The sequence below is a fragment of the Carcharodon carcharias genome, unplaced genomic scaffold, assembly GCF_017639515.1.
Source record: "Carcharodon carcharias isolate sCarCar2 unplaced genomic scaffold, sCarCar2.pri scaffold_914_ctg1, whole genome shotgun sequence".
NCBI classification, from domain to species: domain Eukaryota; kingdom Metazoa; phylum Chordata; class Chondrichthyes; order Lamniformes; family Lamnidae; genus Carcharodon; species Carcharodon carcharias.
In genome coordinates, this window is record NW_024471156.1 from 15,001 (window position 1) to 32,802 (window position 17,802).

At 50.9% G+C, this 17,802-nt stretch overlaps 1 protein-coding gene across 2 annotated transcripts in view; it reads right to left on the reverse strand.

Annotated features, from left to right (window-relative positions):
- Positions 1-17,536, reverse strand: part of LOC121275216 (cell division control protein 42 homolog) — a 19,164-nt gene extending 1,628 nt beyond the window's left edge. Inside the window, exons 1-5 of one of the 2 annotated variants that reach the window (XM_041182641.1) lie at positions 17,466-17,536; positions 15,542-15,714; positions 6,844-6,916; positions 6,516-6,625; positions 5,066-5,263 (exon numbers count right to left, since the gene is read on the reverse strand). In XM_041182641.1, the coding sequence (XP_041038575.1) occupies positions 5,066-5,263; positions 6,516-6,625; positions 6,844-6,916; positions 15,542-15,646 (486 nt within the window). In that variant the 5' untranslated portion in view covers positions 15,647-15,714; positions 17,466-17,536. The other variant, XM_041182642.1, reaches the window with a different exon arrangement.
- Between the last annotated feature and the right edge of the window lie 266 nt (positions 17,537-17,802).

A 17,802-nucleotide genomic window follows, 5' to 3' on the forward strand; every position in this document is an offset into this window, starting at 1 on the left:
CACACACACTCCTCTCTCTCACACACACTCCTCTCTCTCACACACACACACTCCTGTATCTGGGGAGGTCTCTCTAACCCCCTCTCTCTCTCTCACACACACTCCTGTATCTGGGGAGGTCTCTCTAACCCCCTCTCTCTCTCACACACACTCCTGTATCTGGGGAGGTCTCTCTAACCCCCTCTCTCTCTCTCTCACACTCCTGTATCTTGGGAGGTCTCTCTAACCCCCTCTCTCTCTCACACACACTCCTGTATCTGGGGAGGTCTCTCTAACCCCCTCTCTCTCTCTCACACACACTCCTGTATCTGGGGAGGTCACTCTAACCCTCTCTCTCTCTCTCACACACACTCCTGTATCTGGAGAAGTCCCTCTAACCCTCTCTCTCTCTCTCACACACACACACTTGTGTATCTGGGGAGGTCCCTCTAACCCCCTCTCTCTCACACACACACTCCTGTGTCTGGGGAGGTCTCTCTAAACCCCTCTCTCTCTCTCATTCACACTCCTGTATCTGGGGAGGTCTCTCTAACCCCCTCTCTCTCTCACACACACTCCTGTATCTGGGGAGGTCTCTCTAACCCCCTCTCTCTCTCTCTCACACTCCTGTATCTTGGGAGGTCTCTCTAACCCCCTCTCTCTCTCACACACACTCCTGTATCTGGGGAGGTCACTCTAACCCTCTCTCTCTCTCTCACACACACTCCTGTATCTGGAGAAGTCCCTCTAACCCTCTCTCTCTCTCTCACACACACACTTGTGTATCTGGGGAGGTCCCTCTAACCCCCTCTCTCTCACACACACACTCCTGTGTCTGGGGAGGTCTCTCTAACCCCCTCTCTCTCTCACACACACTCCTGTATCTGGGGAGGTCTCTCTAACCCCCTCTCTCTCTCTCTCACACTCCTGTATCTTGGGAGGTCTCTCTAACCCCCTCTCTCTCTCACACACACTCCTGTATCTGGGGAGGTCTCTCTAACCCCCTCTCTCTCTCTCTCTCACACACACTCCTGTATCTGGGGAGGTCACTCTAACCCTCTCTCTCTCTCTCACACACACTCCTGTATCTGGAGAAGTCCCTCTAACCCTCTCTCTCTCTCTCACACACACACTTGTGTATCTGGGGAGGTCCCTCTAACCCCCTCTCTCTCACACACACACTCCTGTGTCTGGGGAGGTCTCTCTAACCCCCTCTCTCTCTCTCTCTCAAACACACTCCTGTATCTGGGGAAGTCTCTCTAACCCTCTCTCTCTCTCTCACACACACTCTTGTATCTGGGGAGGTCTCTCTAGCCCCCTCTCTCTCTCTCTCACACACACTCCTGTATCTGGGGAGGTCCCTCTAACCCCCCCTCTCTCTCTCTCTCTCACACACTCCTGTATCTGGGGAGGTCTCTCTAACCCCCTCTCTCTCTCACACACACACACACTCCTGTATCTGGGAAGGTCCCTCTAACCCCCTCTCTCTCACACACAGACTCCTGTATCTGGGGAGGTCTCTCTAACCCTCTCTCTCTCTCTCACACACACACTCCTGTATCTGGGGAGGTCCCTCTAACCCCCTCTCTCTCTCTCACACACACACTCCTGTATCTGGGGAGGTCTCTCTAACCCCCTCTCTCTCTCACACACACTCTTGTATCTGGGGAGGTCTCTCTAACCCCCTCTCTCTCTCTCTCACACACACTCTCCTGTATCTGGGGAGGTCTCTCTAACCCCCTCTCTCTCTCACACACACACACTCCTGTATTTGGGGAGGTCTCTCTAATCCCCCCTCTCTCTCACACACACACACTCCTGTATCTGGCGAGTTCTCTCTAACCCCCTCTCTCTCTCACACACACACTCCTGTATCTGGGGAGGTCTCTCTAACCCTCTCTCTCTCTCTCACACACACACTCCTGTATCTGGGGAGGCCTCTCTAACCCCCTCTCACTCTCTCTCTCACACACACTCCTGTATCTGGGGAGGTCTCTCTAACCCTCTCTCTCTCTCTCACACACACACTCCTGTATCTGGGGAAGTCTCTCTAACCCTCTCTCTCTCTCACACACACACATACTCCTGTATCTGGGGAGGTCTCTCGAACCCCCCCTCTCTCTCTCTCACACACTCTCCTGTATCTGGGGAGGTTCCTCTAACCCCCTCTCTCTCACACACACACTCTTGTATCTGGGGAGGTCTCTCTAACCCCCTCTCTCTCTCTCTCTCACACACACACACTCCTGTATCTGGGGAGGTCTCTCTAACCCCCTCTCTCTCTCACACACACACTCCTGTATCTGGGGAGGTCTCTCTAACCCCCTCTCTCTCTCTCACACACACTCCTGTATCTGGGGAGGTCTCTCTAACCCCCTCTCTCTCTCTCTCTCACACACACTCTCCTGTATCTGGGGAGGTCTCTCTAACCCTCTCTCTCTCTCACACACACACTCCTGTATCTGGGGAGGTCTCTCTAACCCCCTCTCTCTCTCTCACACACACTCCTGTATCTGGGGAGGTCTCTCTAACCCCCTCTCTCTCTCTCTCTCACACACACTCTCCTGTATCTGGGGTGGTCTCTCTAACCCCCTCTCTCTCTCACACACACTCCTGTATCTGGGGAAGTCTCTCTAACCCTCTCTCTCTCTCTCACACACACACTCCTGTATCTGGGGAAGTCTCTCTAACCCTCTCTCTCTCACACACACACACTCCTGTATCTGGGGAAGTCTCTCTAACCCCCTCTCTCTCTCTCTCACACACACACTCTTGTATCTGGGGAGGTCTCTCTAATCCTCTCTCTCTCACACACACACACTCCTGTATCTGGGGAGGTCTCTCTAACCCTCTCTCTCTCTCTCACACACACTCCTGTATCTGGGGAGGTCTCTCTAACCCCCTCTCTCTCTCTCTCACACACACTCCTCTCTCTCACACACACACACTCCTGTATCTGGGGAGGTCTCTCTAACCCCCTCTCTCTCTCTCATTCACACTCCTGTATCTGGGGAGGTCTCTCTAACCCCCTCTCTCTCTCACACACACTCCTCTCTCTCACACACACTCCTCTCTCTCACACACACACACTCCTGTATCTGGGGAGGTCTCTCTAACCCCCTCTCTCTCTCACACACACTCCTGTATCTGGGGAGGTCTCTCTAACCCCCTCTCTCTCTCACACACACTCCTGTATCTGGGGAGGTCTCTCTAACCCCCTCTCTCTCTCTCTCACACTCCTGTATCTTGGGAGGTCTCTCTAACCCCCTCTCTCTCTCACACACACTCCTGTATCTGGGGAGGTCTCTCTAACCCCCTCTCTCTCTCTCTCACACACACTCCTGTATCTGGGGAGGTCACTCTAACCCTCTCTCTCTCTCTCACACACACTCCTGTATCTGGAGAAGTCCCTCTAACCCTCTCTCTCTCTCTCACACACACACTTGTGTATCTGGGGAGGTCCCTCTAACCCCCTCTCACTCACACACACACTCCTGTGTCTGGGGAGGTCTCTCTAACCCCCTCTCTCTCTCTCATTCACACTCCTGTATCTGGGGAGGTCTCTCTAACCCCCTCTCTCTCTCACACACACTCCTGTATCTGGGGAGGTCTCTCTAACCCCCTCTCTCTCTCACACACACTCCTGTATCTGGGGAGGTCTCTCTAACCCCCTCTCTCTCTCTCTCACACTCCTGTATCTTGGGAGGTCTCTCTAACCCCCTCTCTCTCTCACACACACTCCTGTATCTGGGGAGGTCTCTCTAACCCCCTCTCTCTCTCACACACACACTCCTGTATCTGGGGAGGTCACTCTAACCCTCTCTCTCTCTCTCACACACACTCCTGTATCTGGAGAAGTCCCTCTAACCCTCTCTCTCTCTCTCACACACACACTTGTGTATCTGGGGAGGTCCCTCTAACCCCCTCTCTCTCACACACACACTCCTGTGTCTGGGGAGGTCTCTCTAACCCCCTCTCTCTCTCTCATTCACACTCCTGTATCTGGGGAGGTCTCTCTAACCCCCTCTCTCTCTCACACACACTCCTGTATCTGGGGAGGTCTCTCTAACCCCCTCTCTCTCTCTCTCACACTCCTGTATCTTGGGAGGTCTCTCTAACCCCCTCTCTCTCTCACACACACTCCTGTATCTGGGGAGGTCACTCTAACCCTCTCTCTCTCTCTCACACACACTCCTGTATCTGGAGAAGTCCCTCTAACCCTCTCTCTCTCTCTCACACACACACTTGTGTATCTGGGGAGGTCCCTCTAACCCCCTCTCTCTCACACACACACTCCTGTATCTGGGGAAGTCTCTCTAACCCTCTCTCTCTCACACACACACACTCCTGTATCTGGGGAAGTCTCTCTAACCCCCTCTCTCTCTCTCTCACACACACACTCTTGTATCTGGGGAGGTCTCTCTAACCCTCTCTCTCTCACACACACACACTCCTGTATCTGGGGAGGTCTCTCTAACCCTCTCTCTCTCTCTCACACACACTCTTGTATCTGGGGAGGTCTCTCTAACCCTCTCTCTCTCTCACACACACACTCCTGTATCTGGGGAGGTCTCTCTAACCCTCTCTCTCTCTCTCTCTCACACACACACACTCCTGTATCTGGGGAGGTCCCTCTAACCCCCTCTCTCTCTCACATGCACACTCCTGTATCTGGGGAGGTCTCTCTAACCCCCTCTCTCTCACACACACACTCCTGTATCTAGGGAGGTCTCTCTAACCCCCTCTCTCTCACACACACACTCCTGTATCTGGGGAGGTCTCTCTAACCCCCTCTCTCTCTCACACTCACACTCCTGTATCTGGGGAGGTCTCTCTAACCCTCTCTCTCTCTCACACAGACTCTCCTGTATCTGGGGAGGTCCCTCTAACCCCCTCTCTCTCTCACACACACACACAATCCTGTATCTGGGGAGGTCTCTCTAACCCTCTCTCTCTCTCACACACACTCCTGTATCTGGGGAGGTCTCTCTAACCCTCTCTCTCTCCCTCACACACACTCCTGTATCTGGGGAGGTCTCTCTAACCCCCTGTCCGTGCCCAGATCCCCCCCAGCTGCTCTCCTCACCTGCGTTAGTGCCGAGCACTCCACGTATTTGACCGCCCGGAGCTCCCTGGCTAGTTTCTCGCCCGCCTCGCTGGTCACCGTCTTTTGCCGGTTCTTGGCCAGTTTTTCCACTGTGCTGGGGTCGTCGCGGAGGTCAATCTGGGTCCCCACCAGGAGGAAGGACGTCTTGGGGCAGTGGTGCGCAATCTCCGGCACCCACTGCTCCACGGCCATTGGGGGAGGAAGGGGAGAGGAGAGAACGGGAGAGCGGAGTTAGAAAGCGAGGCGAGCGAGGCGGCGAGCGGGGGAGAGCGCGGAGAGCGGAGGGAGAGCGCGGAGAGCGGAGGGAGAGCGCGGAGAGCGGAGGGAGAGCACGGAGAGCGGAGGGAGAGCGCGGAGAGCGGAGGGAGAGCGCGGAGAGCGGAGGGAGAGCGGGGAGTGCAGAAGGAGAGCGGGGAGAGCAGAGGGAGAGCGGAGAGAGCGCGGAGAGCGGAGGGAGAATGCGGAGAGTGGAGGGAGAGCACAGAGAGGGGGGGAAAGCGTGGAGAGCAGCGGGAGATTGGGGGAAAGCACGGAGAACGGAGGGAGAGCAGGAGAGCACGGAGGGCGGGCGTGGGAAAGCGTGGAGAGCGGAGGGAGAGCGCAGAGAGTGGAGGGAGAACACGGAGAGTGGGGGAAAGTGGAGGGAAAGTACAGAGAGCGGAGAGAGTGGAGGGAAAGCGCGGAGAGCGGGGGAGATCGGGGGAAAGCGCAGAGAGCGAGGGAGAGCAGAGGGAGAGCGCGGAGAGCGGGGGAAAGCGCAGAGAGTGAGGGAGATCAGGGAAAGCACGGAGAGCAGGGGAGAGCGGTGGAATGCGCGGAGAGCAGGGGCCCGCGGGGGAGAGCGCAGAGAGTGGGGGAGAGCAGCCGAAAGCGGGAGAGCACGCAGAGAGCAAGTGAAAGCATGGAGAGCGGGGGGAGAGCGGGGGAGAGCAGGGGAAAGCGCGGAGAGCGGGGGAGAGCTGTGGAGAGCACGGAGAGCAAGCGAGTGCGCGCCAACTGGGTGAGGGGGGGCGTGGGAGCGCGGCAAGCAGGGGAGGAATGCCTGGCGAGCGGGAAGAGTGTGCGGCGAGTGGGGGAGAGCAGATGGAGAGTGCGGCGAGCTGGGGGTAGAGCGCGGCGAGCGGGGGGGTGTAGAGGGAGAGCGCGGCAAACATGGTGGAGAGCGAGGCACGCGGGGGAGAGCAGAGGGACTGCACGGCAAGCGGGGTGACATAGCAGCCAGCGGGCAGAGAGAGCAAGGCAAGCAGGGGAGAGCACGGGACAGTGTGGCGAGCGGGGTGAGCAGGGGCGAGCGGGTCCAGCGGGGGTGAGCTGGGTAAGCGGGTTGAGTGGGGGTGAGCGGGGTGAGCAGGGGCAAGTGGTGCGTCTGTGCCGGGCTTACGAAACGGGGGAAATGCGCTTTCAAGGGGGTGGTAAAGATCGAAGGCACCTTCTCTCGGACATTCTCAAACGACGATGGAGAGATGACGGAGAAGCAGACCAAGAAGACGTCGGTCTGCGGATAACTTAGAGGCCTCAACCTGTCGTAATCCTCCTGGCCTGAGGGAGAAGAGAGAGAGAGAGAGAGAGCGGGAGAGAGAGCGGGAGTTCAAAATGATAAAATTGACGGCCTGCATCGTTCGCAGCGGGCTGGGCTATCTCTCAACATCCATTCACTCCACCCACCCACCCCCAACTCACACACACACGCACGCGGCTTCACTCACCCCCACCCACAGCCCTCCCACCGCCCCCCACCACCGACAGCAAGCCCCTACCTGCTGTGTCGAAGAGTCCCAATGTGTACGGCTCACCCCCGATCATCACCGTGACTGCGTAGTTGTCGAACACCTGGGGGTTGGAGGAGCAGGTGAGAGACGGAGAGATGGAGAGAGAGAGAGAGAGAAAGAGGAGGGGGTTACTCACATCCGGCTGTGGTGGGGGGGAGGGCTTAGGGTTAGAGGTTAGGTTTAAGGGCTGGGGTTAAGGGCTAGGGTTACAGTTAAGGATTAGGAATAGGGTTGGTGTTAGGGGTTAGGGTTAGGATTAAGGGCTGGGGTTAGGGCTAGGGGTTAGGGTTAGTTTTAAGGGCTAGGGTTAGGGTTAGGGGTTAGGTTTAAGGGCTAGGGTTAGGGGTTAGGGTTAGTTATTAGGGTTAGCGCTAGGTTTATTGGTTAGGCTTGGTGGTTAGGGTTTGGGTTTTGAGATTAATGTTAGTGTTGGTGGATTAGGGTTAGGGTTAGTGTTAGGCGCTAGGGTTAGTGAATACCGTTAGGGTTAGGGTTAGGGTCGGAGATATTAGGGTTAGAGTTGAGGGTTAGAGGTGATGGTTTAGATTTGGGGTTGGGGTCACTGTTAGGGTTTGGGGTTAGGGTTAAGTTTAGGGCTTAGGGTTAGTGTTAGGCTCTAGGGTTAGGGAATATCGTTAGTGTTCAGGATGAGTGTTAGGGTTAGGAATTAGGATTAGCGTTGAGGATAGTTGCTAGGGTTGGAGATTGTTGTTCATGCTTGGGGTGAGTGTTAGTTTTTTGGATTAGTGTTAGGGTTTGTGGTTAGGGTCGGAGATTAGGGTTCGAGTTGGGGATTAGTCTTAGGGTTAGAGGTGAGAGTTTATATTTGGGATTAGGGGTCATTGTTAGGGTTTGGGATTAGGGTTAGGGTTTAGGGTTAGGGGTTAGTGTTAGGGTTAGGGGTTAGGGTTAGGGGTTCAGGTTGGCGATTAACATTATGGTTAGGGGTTCGGGTTAGTGATTGGTGTTCGAGTTAGTGTTAGGTTTACTTATTGGTGTTAAAGGTTAGTGTTAGTGTTAGTGGTTAGAGCTTAGGGTTTAGAGTTAAACGTTAGTGTTCGGGTTAGGAGTTAGAGGTTAGAATTAGAGGTTAAGGGTTAGAGTTAGGATTAGGGGTCAGGGTTAGGCGTTAGAATTAGAGGTTAGCGTTAGAGGTTAGGGTTAGGGTTAGAGACTAGGGTTTTGGGGTTAGAGATTAGTGTTAGTGTTGTTGGGTTAGTTTTAGGGTTAGGGTTTAGTGTTAGATGCTAGGGTTAGGGTTACGGTCTAGGATTAGGTTTATGGACTAGGGTTAAGTGTTCGGGATTAGGGTTAGGGGTTAGCATCAGGGCTTTTGGTTAGTGTTAGGGTTTGGGGTTAGGGTTCAGGTTAGGGGTTAGGGTTGGTGATTAGTGATAGCGATGGGGTTTGGGTTGGGGATTAGCGTTAGAGTTAGAGGGTCATGTTTGGGTTAGGTTACAGCTGGGGATAAGGGTTAAGGTTAGGGTTAGGGCTAATGGTTAGGGTTAGTGTTAGGCATTAGAGGTTAGGGTTAGGGATTGGTGTTGTTATTAGGGTTAGATTTTAGAGTTAGATGTTAGTGTTAGGATTAGGGGCTAGTGTTGGGGATTAGTGTTAGGGTTAGGGGTTAGTGTTAGGTTTAAGGGTAAGTCTTACAGTTATGAGTTTTGGTTAGAGTTCAGTGTTAGGGTTAGGAGTAAGGGTTAGAGGTTCAGGTTAGGGGTTAGGACTAGGGGTTATGGTTAGAGGTTAGGGTTTGGGGTTAGGGTTAGGGGTTAGGGTTGGCGATTAGTGATAGCAATGGGGTTTGGGTTGGGGATTAGTGTTAGAGCTAGAGATTAGTGTTGGGGTTAGGGATAAGTGTTAGGGGTTAGTGTTAGGTAAGAGTTAATGGTTAGGGGTTAGGTTTAGAGGTCAGTGTTAGGGTTAAGGATTAGGTATTAGTGTTATGGTTAGTGTTAGGGTTAGAGTTTAGAGTTAGAGGTTAGGGTTAGTGTTAGAAGTTAGGATTAGAGGTTAGGTTTCGCGTTGGGGATTAGTGTTAGGATTAGGAGTTAGGATTAGGGGTTAGAGGTTAGGGTTAGAGGTTAGGATTTGGGTTAGGGGTTAGGGTTAGGGTTGCTGATTAGTGTTAGCAATAGGGTTTGGGTTGGGGATTAGTGTTAGAGTTAGAGGTTAGTGTTGGGGTTAGGGATAAGGGTTAGGGGTTAGTGATAGGGTTAATGGTTTTGGATTAGGGTTAGAGGTTAGTGTTAGGGTTAATGGTTTTGGATTAGGGTTAGGGGTTAGAGGTTAGTGTTAGGGTTAAGGGTTAGGGACTAGTGATACGGTTAGGGTTAAGGTTAGTGTTAGGGTTAGAGTTTAGAGTTAGAGGTTAGGGTTATGTTTAGGGATTAGGGTTAGGAGTTTGGTTAGAGATTAGTGCTAGTATTGGTGGATTACTGTTAGGGTTGAAGATTAGTGTTAGGCGCTAGGGTTAGGGAATATCGTTAGTGTTCAGGATGAGTGTTAGGGTTAGGAATTATGGTCAGGGTTGGGGATTGGGGTTAGGGATTAGGGTTAGGGGCCAGGGTTGGTGATCATTGTTAGTGTTCAGGATGAGTGTTAACGTTTGGGACTAGGGTAGGATTGGGAGTTAAGGTTAGGGTTAGGGGTTAGGGTTGAGGGTTAGTGTTAGGGGTGAGGGTTTGGGTTTAGGGTTAGGGATCACTGTTAGGGTTAGGGATTAGGGTTAGGGGTTAAATTTCACAATTATAGGCGGGGTTTAGGGTTAGAGGCTAATGTTAGGGTTAGGGGTTAGGTTAAAGTTAGGGGTTTTGGTTCGACATTAGTGTTAGGGTTAGGAGTTAGGGTTAGAGGTTAGCGTGAGGATTTGGGGTTAGAGGTTAAGGTTAGGGTTTGGGGTTAGGGTTCAGGTTAGAGGTTAGGGTTGGCGATTAATGATAGCAATGGGATTTGGGTTGGGGATTAGGGTTAGAGTTAGAGGTTAGTGTTGGAGTTAGGGTTAATGTTAAGGTTGGGGCTAAGTGTTAGGGTCAGGGGTTAGGGTTACAGGTTAGGGTTAGGGTTAATGGTTTGGGGTTAGGGTTAGGGTAAGGTTTAATGTTTAGGGATTAGGGTTAGGGCTAGGGGTTAGTGGTTAGAGTTAGTGGTTAGGGTTAAGTGTTAGCGACTAGGGTTAGGGTTAGAGGTTAGTTTTAGGGTTTACAGCTCGGGATTAGTGTTATGGTTAGGGTCAGGGTTAATGATAGGGTTAGAGTTTTGAGTTGGACATTAGGGGTTTGGGTTTAGGGGTTAGGGTTAGTGTTAGGGATTAGTGTTAGGGTTAGGGGTTAGGGTTAGGAATTAGGGTTAGTGGTTACTGTTGGAGATTAGTGTTAGGGTTAGAGGGTTCGGGTTAGGGTTAGGGATTAGTGTTAGGGTTAGGGTTAGAGGTTAGGGTTAGGGGTTAGGGTTAGGTTTACAGGTTAAGGTTAGGGTTAGGGTTAGGGGTTAGATGTTAGTGTAAGGTTAGGGTTAGAGGTTAATGATAGGGTTAGGGGTTAGTGTTGGGGAATAGTATTAGTGTTAGGGGTTAGGGTTAGGAATTAGAGTTAGGTGTTAGGTTTAGAGGCTAGTTAGGGTTAGGGGTTATTGTTGGCGATTAGAGTTAGGGTTAGGGGTTTGCGTTCGGGTTTGAGGTTAGTGTTGGGGGTTAGTGTTATGATTAGGGATTAGTGTTAGGGTTAGAGGTTAGTGTTAGGGTTAGGGTTAGTGTTGGGGATTAGTGTTAAGGTTTGAGGGTTAGGGTTAGGGATTAGTGTTAGGGTTAGGGTAGGTTCAGGTATTAGTGTTAGCATTAGAAGTTAGGGGTTAGGGTTAGATGTTAGGGTTAGGGTAAGGGTTAATGGTTAGGGACTAGGGTTAGGGTTTGGGGTTAAGGTTAGGGTTAGGCTTAGTGTTAGATTTAGTGTTGTGGGTTACGGGTTAGAGTTAGGTTTGGGGTTAGGGTTTAGGGTAAGGTTAGGGTAAGGGTTAATGGTTACGGACTAGGGTTAGGGGTTAGGGTTAAGGGTTAATGTTAGGGTTAGGATTAGTGTTAGGCTTAGTATTAGATTTAGTGTTAGGGTTACGGGTTAGAGTTAGGTTAGGGGTTAGGCTTTAGGGTAACTTTAGGGTAAGGGTTAATGGTTAGGAGTTATGTGTTAGGGGTTAGTGTTAGAGTTAGGGTTAGGGTTAAGGATTAGGTATTAGTGTTATGGTTAGTGTTAGGATTAGAGTTTAGAGTTAGAGGTTAGTGTTAGGGTTAGAAGTTGGGGTTAAAGGTTAGGGTTGGTGTTGGGGATTAGTGTTAGGATTAGGAGTTAGGGTTAGGGGTTAGAAGTTAGGGTTTGGGTTAGGGTTTAGGGTTAGAGGTTAGGATTAGGGTTGCTGATTTGTGTTAGCAATGGGGTTTGGGTTGGGGATTAGTGTTAGAGTTAGAGGTTAGTGTTGGGGTTAGGGATAAGGGTTGGGGGTTAGTTTTAGGGTTAATGGTTTTGGATTAGGGTTAGGGGTAGGAGCTAGGGTTAGAGATTAGTGTTAGCGTTGATTGATTAGTGTTAGTGTTGAGGCTTAGTGTTCGGCGCTAGGTTTGGGGAGTACTGTTAGTGTTCAGGATGAGTGTTAGGGTTAGGAACTATGATCAGGGTTGGGGATTGGGGTTAGGGATTAGGTTTAGGGGCCAGGGTTGGTAATTATTGTTAGTGTTTGGGATGAATGTTAATGTTTGGGATTAGGGTAGGATTGGGGGTTAAGGTTAGGGGTTAGGGTCGAGGGTCAGTGTTAGCGGTGAGGGTTTGGGTTTAGGGTTAGGGATCACTGTTAGGGTTAGGGATTAGGGTTAGGGGTTAAATTTCATGATTATAGACGGGAGTTAGGGTTAGAGGCTAATGTTAGGGTGAGGGGTTGGGGCTTAAGGTCAGGATTAGGGTCAGGGTTAGGGTTCTGGTTACGGGTTAGGGATAAGGGTTAGGGTTAAAGTTAGGGGTTTTGGTTGGAAATTAGTGTTAGAGTTAGAGGTTAGTGTTGGAATTAGGGTTAGGGTTAGGGTTAGGGGTTAGGGTTAGGGTTAGGGTTAATGGTTAGGGCTTTGGGTTAGGGTAAGGTTTAATGTTTAGGGATTAGGGTTAGGGCTAGGGGTTTGAAATTAGTGTTAGGGTTAGAGTTAGGGTTAGGGTTAGTGGTTTCGGTTATCTGTTAGGGTCAGGGTTAGAGGTTAGTTTTAGGGTTAGGGTTTACAGTTCGCGATTAGTGTTATGGTTAGGGTCAGAGTTAGTGTTAGGGTTAGAGTTATGAGTTGGACATTAGGGGTTGGGGTTAGGGGTTAGGGTTAGTGTTGGGGATTAGTGTTAGGGAAAGGGATTAGTTAGCGTTGTTGTTAGGGTTAGAGGATAATGTTAGGGGTAGGGATTAGTGTTGGGGATTAGTGTTAGAGCTAGGGGTTAGGATTAGGAATTAGGGTTAGTGGTTAGTGTTGGAGATTAGTGTCAGGGTTAGAGGGTTAGGGTTAGGGATTAGTGTTAGGGTTGGGGTTAGAGGTGAGGGTTAGGGGTTAGTGTTAGGGGTTAGATGTTAGTGTAAGTTTAGGGTTAGAGGTTAATGATAGGGTTAGGGATTAGTGTTGGGGGTTAGGTTTAGAGGCTAGTTAGGGTTAGGGGTTAGCATTCGGGTTAGAGGTTAGTGTTGGGGATTAGTATTAGGATTAGAGGGTTAGGGATTAGTGTTAGGGGTTAATGCTGGGGATTAGTGTTAAGGTTTGTGGGTTAGGGATTAGTGTTAAGGTTTGAGTGTTAGGGTTAGGGATTAGTGTTAGGGGTTAATGCTGGGGATTAGTGTTAAGGTTTGAGGGTTAGGGTTAGGGTTACGGTTAGGGGTTAGTGTTGGGGATTAGTGTTAAGGTTTGAGGGTTAGGGTTAGGGTTAGGGTTACGGTTAGGGGTTAGTGTTGGGGATTAGTGTTAAGGTTTGAGTGTTAGGGTTAGGGATTAGTGTCAAGGCTTGAGTGTTAGGGTTAGGGATTAGTGTTAGGATTAGAAGTTAGTGTTAGGGTTAGGGTTAGTGTTGGGGATTAGTGTTAAGGTTTGAGAGTTAGGGATTAGTGTTAGGGTTAGGGTATGTTCAGTTATTAGTGCTAGCATTGGAGGTTAGGGGATAGGGTTAAATGTTAAGGTTAGTGTTGCAGGTCAGAGTAAGGGTTAATGGTTAGGGATTAGGGTTAGGGTTAAGGGTTAGGGTTAGGATTAGTATTAGGCTTAGTGTTAGATTTAGTGTTAGGGTTACGGGTTAGAGTTAGCTTAGGGGTTAGGGTTTAGGGTAAGGTTAGGGTTAAGTGTTAATGGTTGGGGGTTATGGGTTAGAGGTTAGCGTTAGTGTTAGAGTTAGGGTTAAGGGTTAGGGTTAGTGTTAATTGTTAGGGTTAGGGTTACGGATTAGAGTTAGGTTAGGGATTAGGGTTGATGGTTAGGGTTAATGGTTAGGGTTAGGGTTAATAGTTAATGATTAGGGATTAGAGGTTAGGCTAAGGGTTAGTGTTAGGGTTTGCGTTAGGGTTAGTGTTAATGGTTAGGGTTAAGGTTAATGGTTAGGGTTTAGGATTAGGATTATGGATTAGAGGTTAGGGTTAGGGTTAGGGTTAGGGTTGAGGTAAGGGTTTGGGTTGGTGATTAGTGATAGTGATGACATTTGGGTTGGGGATTAGTGTTTGAGGTTAGGGTTAGTGTTAGTGTTAGGTTTAGGCTTCGGGTTAGGGGTTAGAGGTTAATGTTAGAGTTAGGGTTAGGGATTAATGTTATGGTTAGGGTTAGTGTTAGAGTTAGCATTAGGGTTACGGGTTCTGGGTATGGGTTACAGTTAGGTTAGGGATTAGGGTTAATGGTTAGGGATTAGTGTTAAGGTTAAGGTTAGGGTTAGGGTTAGGGATTAGGGTTGGGGTTAATGGTTAGGGATTAGGGTTAGGGTTAGGGGTTAGGGGTTAGGGTTAGAGGTCAGAATTAGGGTTCAGGTTAGGGTTAATGGTTAGGGAGTAGGGTTAGGGATAGGGGTTAGGGTTGGGGATTAGTATTAGGGTTAGAGGGTTAGGGTTGGGGATCAGTGTTCGTGTTAGAGTGTTAGGGTTAGGATTAGGGTTATATTTGGGGTTAGGGGTTAGATTCAGGAATTAGGTTTAGGGTTAGAGGTTTTGGTAGCATTAGGGTTTAGGGTTAGATGTTCGGGTTAGGGTGAGTGATTAACGTCAGAGGTAGGGGTTAGGTTTGGGATTTAGTTTTAGGGTTAGGGTTAGGGTTAGAGTTGGGGTTAGGGGTTAGATTCGGGAATTAGGTTTAGGGTTAGAGGTTTTGGTAGCATTAGGGTTTAGGGTTGGATGTTGGGGTTAGGGTGAGTGATTAACGTCAGAGTTAGGGGTTAGCTTTGGGATTTAGTGTTAGGTTTCGGGTTAGGGTTAGGGTTATAGTTGGGGTTAGGGGTTAGATTCAGGAATTAGGGTTTAGGGTTAGATGTTGGGGTTAGGGTGAGTGATTAACGTCAAAGTTAGGGGTTAGGTTTGGGATTTAGTGTTAGGGTTAGGGTTTAGGGTTAGATGTTGGGGTTAGGGTTAGGGTTTAGGGTTAGATGTTGGGGTTAGGGTTTAGGGTTATATGTTAGGGTTAGGGTTAGGGTTTAGGGTTTAGGGTTAGGGTGAGTGATTAGGGTGAGGGTAAGGGAAAGGGTTAGGGTTAGGGTTAGGGATTAGGGTTGGGGTTAATGGTTAGGGATTAGGGTTAGGGTTAGGGGTTAGGGGTTAGAGGTTAGGGTTAGTGGTTAGGGTTAGGGGGTTAGGGTTAGAGGTCAGAATTAGGGTTCAGGTTAGGGTTAATGGTTAGGGAGTAGGGTTAGGGATAGGGGTTAGGGTTGGGGATTAGTATTAGGGTTAGAGGGTTCGGGTTGGGGATCAGTGTTCGTGTTAGAGGGTTAGGGTTAGGATTAGGGTTATATTTGGGGTTAGGGGTTAGATTCAGGAATTAGGTTTAGGGTTAGAGGTTTTGGTAGCATTAGGGTTTAGGGTTGGATGTTGGGGTTAGGGTGAGTGATTAACGTCAGAGGTAGGGGTTAGCTTTGGGATTTAGTGTTAGGTTTCGGGTTAGGGTTAGGGTTATAGTTGGGGTTAGGGGTTAGATTCAGGAATTAGGGTTTAGGGTTAGGTGTTGGGGTTAGGGTGAGTGATTAACGTCAAAGTTAGGGGTTAGGTTTGGGATTTAGTGTTAGGGTTAGGGTTTAGGGTTAGATGTTGGGGTTAGGGTTAGGGTTTAGGGTTAGATGTTGGGGTTAGGGTTTAGGGTTATATGTTAGGGTTGGGGTTTAGGGTTAGGGTGAGTGATTAGGGTGAGGGTAAGGGAAAGGGTTAGGGTTTAGGGTTAGATGTTGGGGTTAGGGTTAGGGGTTAGGGTTAGGGTTTGGGGTTAGATGTTGGGGTTAGTGTGAGTGTTTAACGTCAGAGTTAGGGGTTCGGTTTGTGATTTAGTGTTAGGGTTCGGGGTTTGGGTTCGGGTGGCTGGGAGGGGCAGGGCTTTGGGTTAGGTTTAGGGTTAGAGTTCGGGGTTAGGGTTAGGGTTAGGGTTAGGGTTCGGGGTTTGGTTTCGGGTGGCTAGCAGAGTTTGGGGAAAAGGTGGGGGGGCGACGTAAGGACTCACCGTCGGTACATACTCCGAGGGGAACTTGTTGGTGGTGTAGGAAATCAGCAGGCAGGTTTTACCGACAGCTCCATCCCCAACAACCACGCATTTAATGGTCTGCATCGCCACTCTGTCAATCCTGCGTCAGTAACTCATCCAGAATCAACACTTGTGCTGGGGGCAGGCACCAACTGGGGCCAGAAACAACACAAATTATCATCGGCACACCCCACCCTCGCTCCGTAACCTCCTCCAGCCCCTACAACCCTCCCTATCTCTGTAACCTCCTCCAGCCCCTACAACCCTCCCTATCTCTGTAACCTCCTCCAGCCCCAACACACCTCCCTATCTCTGTAACCTCCTCCAGCCCCCTACAGCTCTCCCTATCTCTGTAACCTCCTCCAGCCCCAACACACCTCCCCATCTCTTTAACCTGCTCCACCAGCCCCTCCACCCCTCCCTATCTCTGTAACCCTCCTCCAGCCCCTACACCCCTCCCTATCTCTGTAACCTCCTCCAGCCCCTACACCCCTCCCTATCTCTGGAACCTGCTCCACCAGCAGTGACCCTCTGAAATCTTTGCGCCCGCTCTATGTTTCTCTCTGTCTTTCTGTCTCTGCCTCGCTCTATCCCTCGCTCTTTCTAACTCTCTGTTATTCTCTCTGTCAAACGTTATTTCTGTCGCTCTCTCTCTCTCTCGCTCTGTCTCGCCCACCCTCTCTCGCCCTCTCCTCTGTCCCTCTCTCCCTACATCTCTCTCTCTCCCTCTCTCTGTGTCCTCTCTCTCTCTCCCTCCCTCTGTCTCCTTCTCTCCCTCCCTCTCTCTCTCTCCCTCCCTTTCTCTCTCTCCCTCCTCCCCACTCTCTGCCTCTTTCTCTCTCTCTGTCCCTTCATTCCTTCCTCTCTCTCTGTCCTTCCCTTCCTCTCTGTCCCTCCCTCCCCCACTCTCTCTCTCTATATACCTCCCTCCCTCCCTCTCCGTCCCTCCCTCCCTATCTTTACACCCCTTCTTCTCTCTCTGTCAACCCTCCCTCTCTCTCTCTCTCTCTCTGTGTCCCTCCCTCTCTGTCCAGCCCTTCCTCTCTCTCTGTCCCTCCCTCCCTCTCTCTCTCTCTCTCTGTGTCCCTCCCTCTCTGTCCAGCCCTCCCTCTCTCTCTGTCCCTCCCTCCATCTCTCTCTCTCTGTCCCTCCCTCTCTGTCCAGCCCTCCCTCTCTCTCTCTGTCCAGCCGTCCCTCTCTCTCTGTCCCTCCCTCTCTGTCCAGCCCTCCCTCTCTCTCTCTGTCCAGCCGTCCCTCTCTCTCTGTCCCTCCCTCCCTCCCTCTCTGTCCCTCCCTCCCTCTCTCTCTGACCCCTCCCCCTCTCTCACTCTGTCCCTCCCCTTCTCTCACTCTGTCCCTCCCCCTCCCTCACTCTGTCCACCACTCCCTCTCTCTCTGTCCCTCCCTCCTTCTCTCTCTGTCTGTCTCTCTCTCTCTCTCTCTGTCTCTCTCTCTCTCTGTCGCTGTCTCTCTCTGTCTGTCTCTCTCTGACTCTCTCTCCCTCCGTCTCTCTCTCTCTCTCTCTGTCTCTCTGTCTGTCTCTCTCTCTCGCTCTGTGTCTCTCTCTGTCTCTCTGTCTCTCTCTCTCTCTCTCTGTGTCTCTCTGTCTCTCTCTGTCTGTCTCTGACTCTCTCTCCCTCCGTCTCTCTGTCTCTCTCTCTGTCTCTCTCTGTCTCTCTCTCTCTCTCTCTCTGTCTGTCTCTGTCTCTGTCTCTCTCTCTGTCTCTCTCTCTCTCTGTCGCTCTCTCTGTCTGTCTCTGTCTCTCTCTCTCCCTCTCCGTCCCACTCTCCCTCTCTCTCTATCTATCTCGCTGTCCCTGGTGAGTTCCACTCTCTCTGTCACTTACACCCAGTGCCACCCTTGCTGAGAATGGACATCTCTCCCAGTCTCCCCATTCCTTACCCTGATCCCTGGCTTCTTCCTGCTAAAGGCGTTGGTTCCATACGGGAGTTTCGGTACTGGGGGACCTGCCTCTTAAAGGCACAGGCATGCTCTCTGCCCATGACGTCAGCCTGGCTCTTAAAGGGACCGTGCACAGACACACACACACACACACACACACACACACACGCTCTGTGAGGCTGGACGCTGGCCCATTAAAAACTCAACTGCAAAGGGGTCCAAACACGACGGTCAGCCCCTGTCCCCTCCCCTGACCACAGCCTCCGGAACAGCCTCCTGAAAGGGAGTCGAAAGACCACATTTCAGCCCCTCTCGAGCCTGTTACACAGGAACAGGA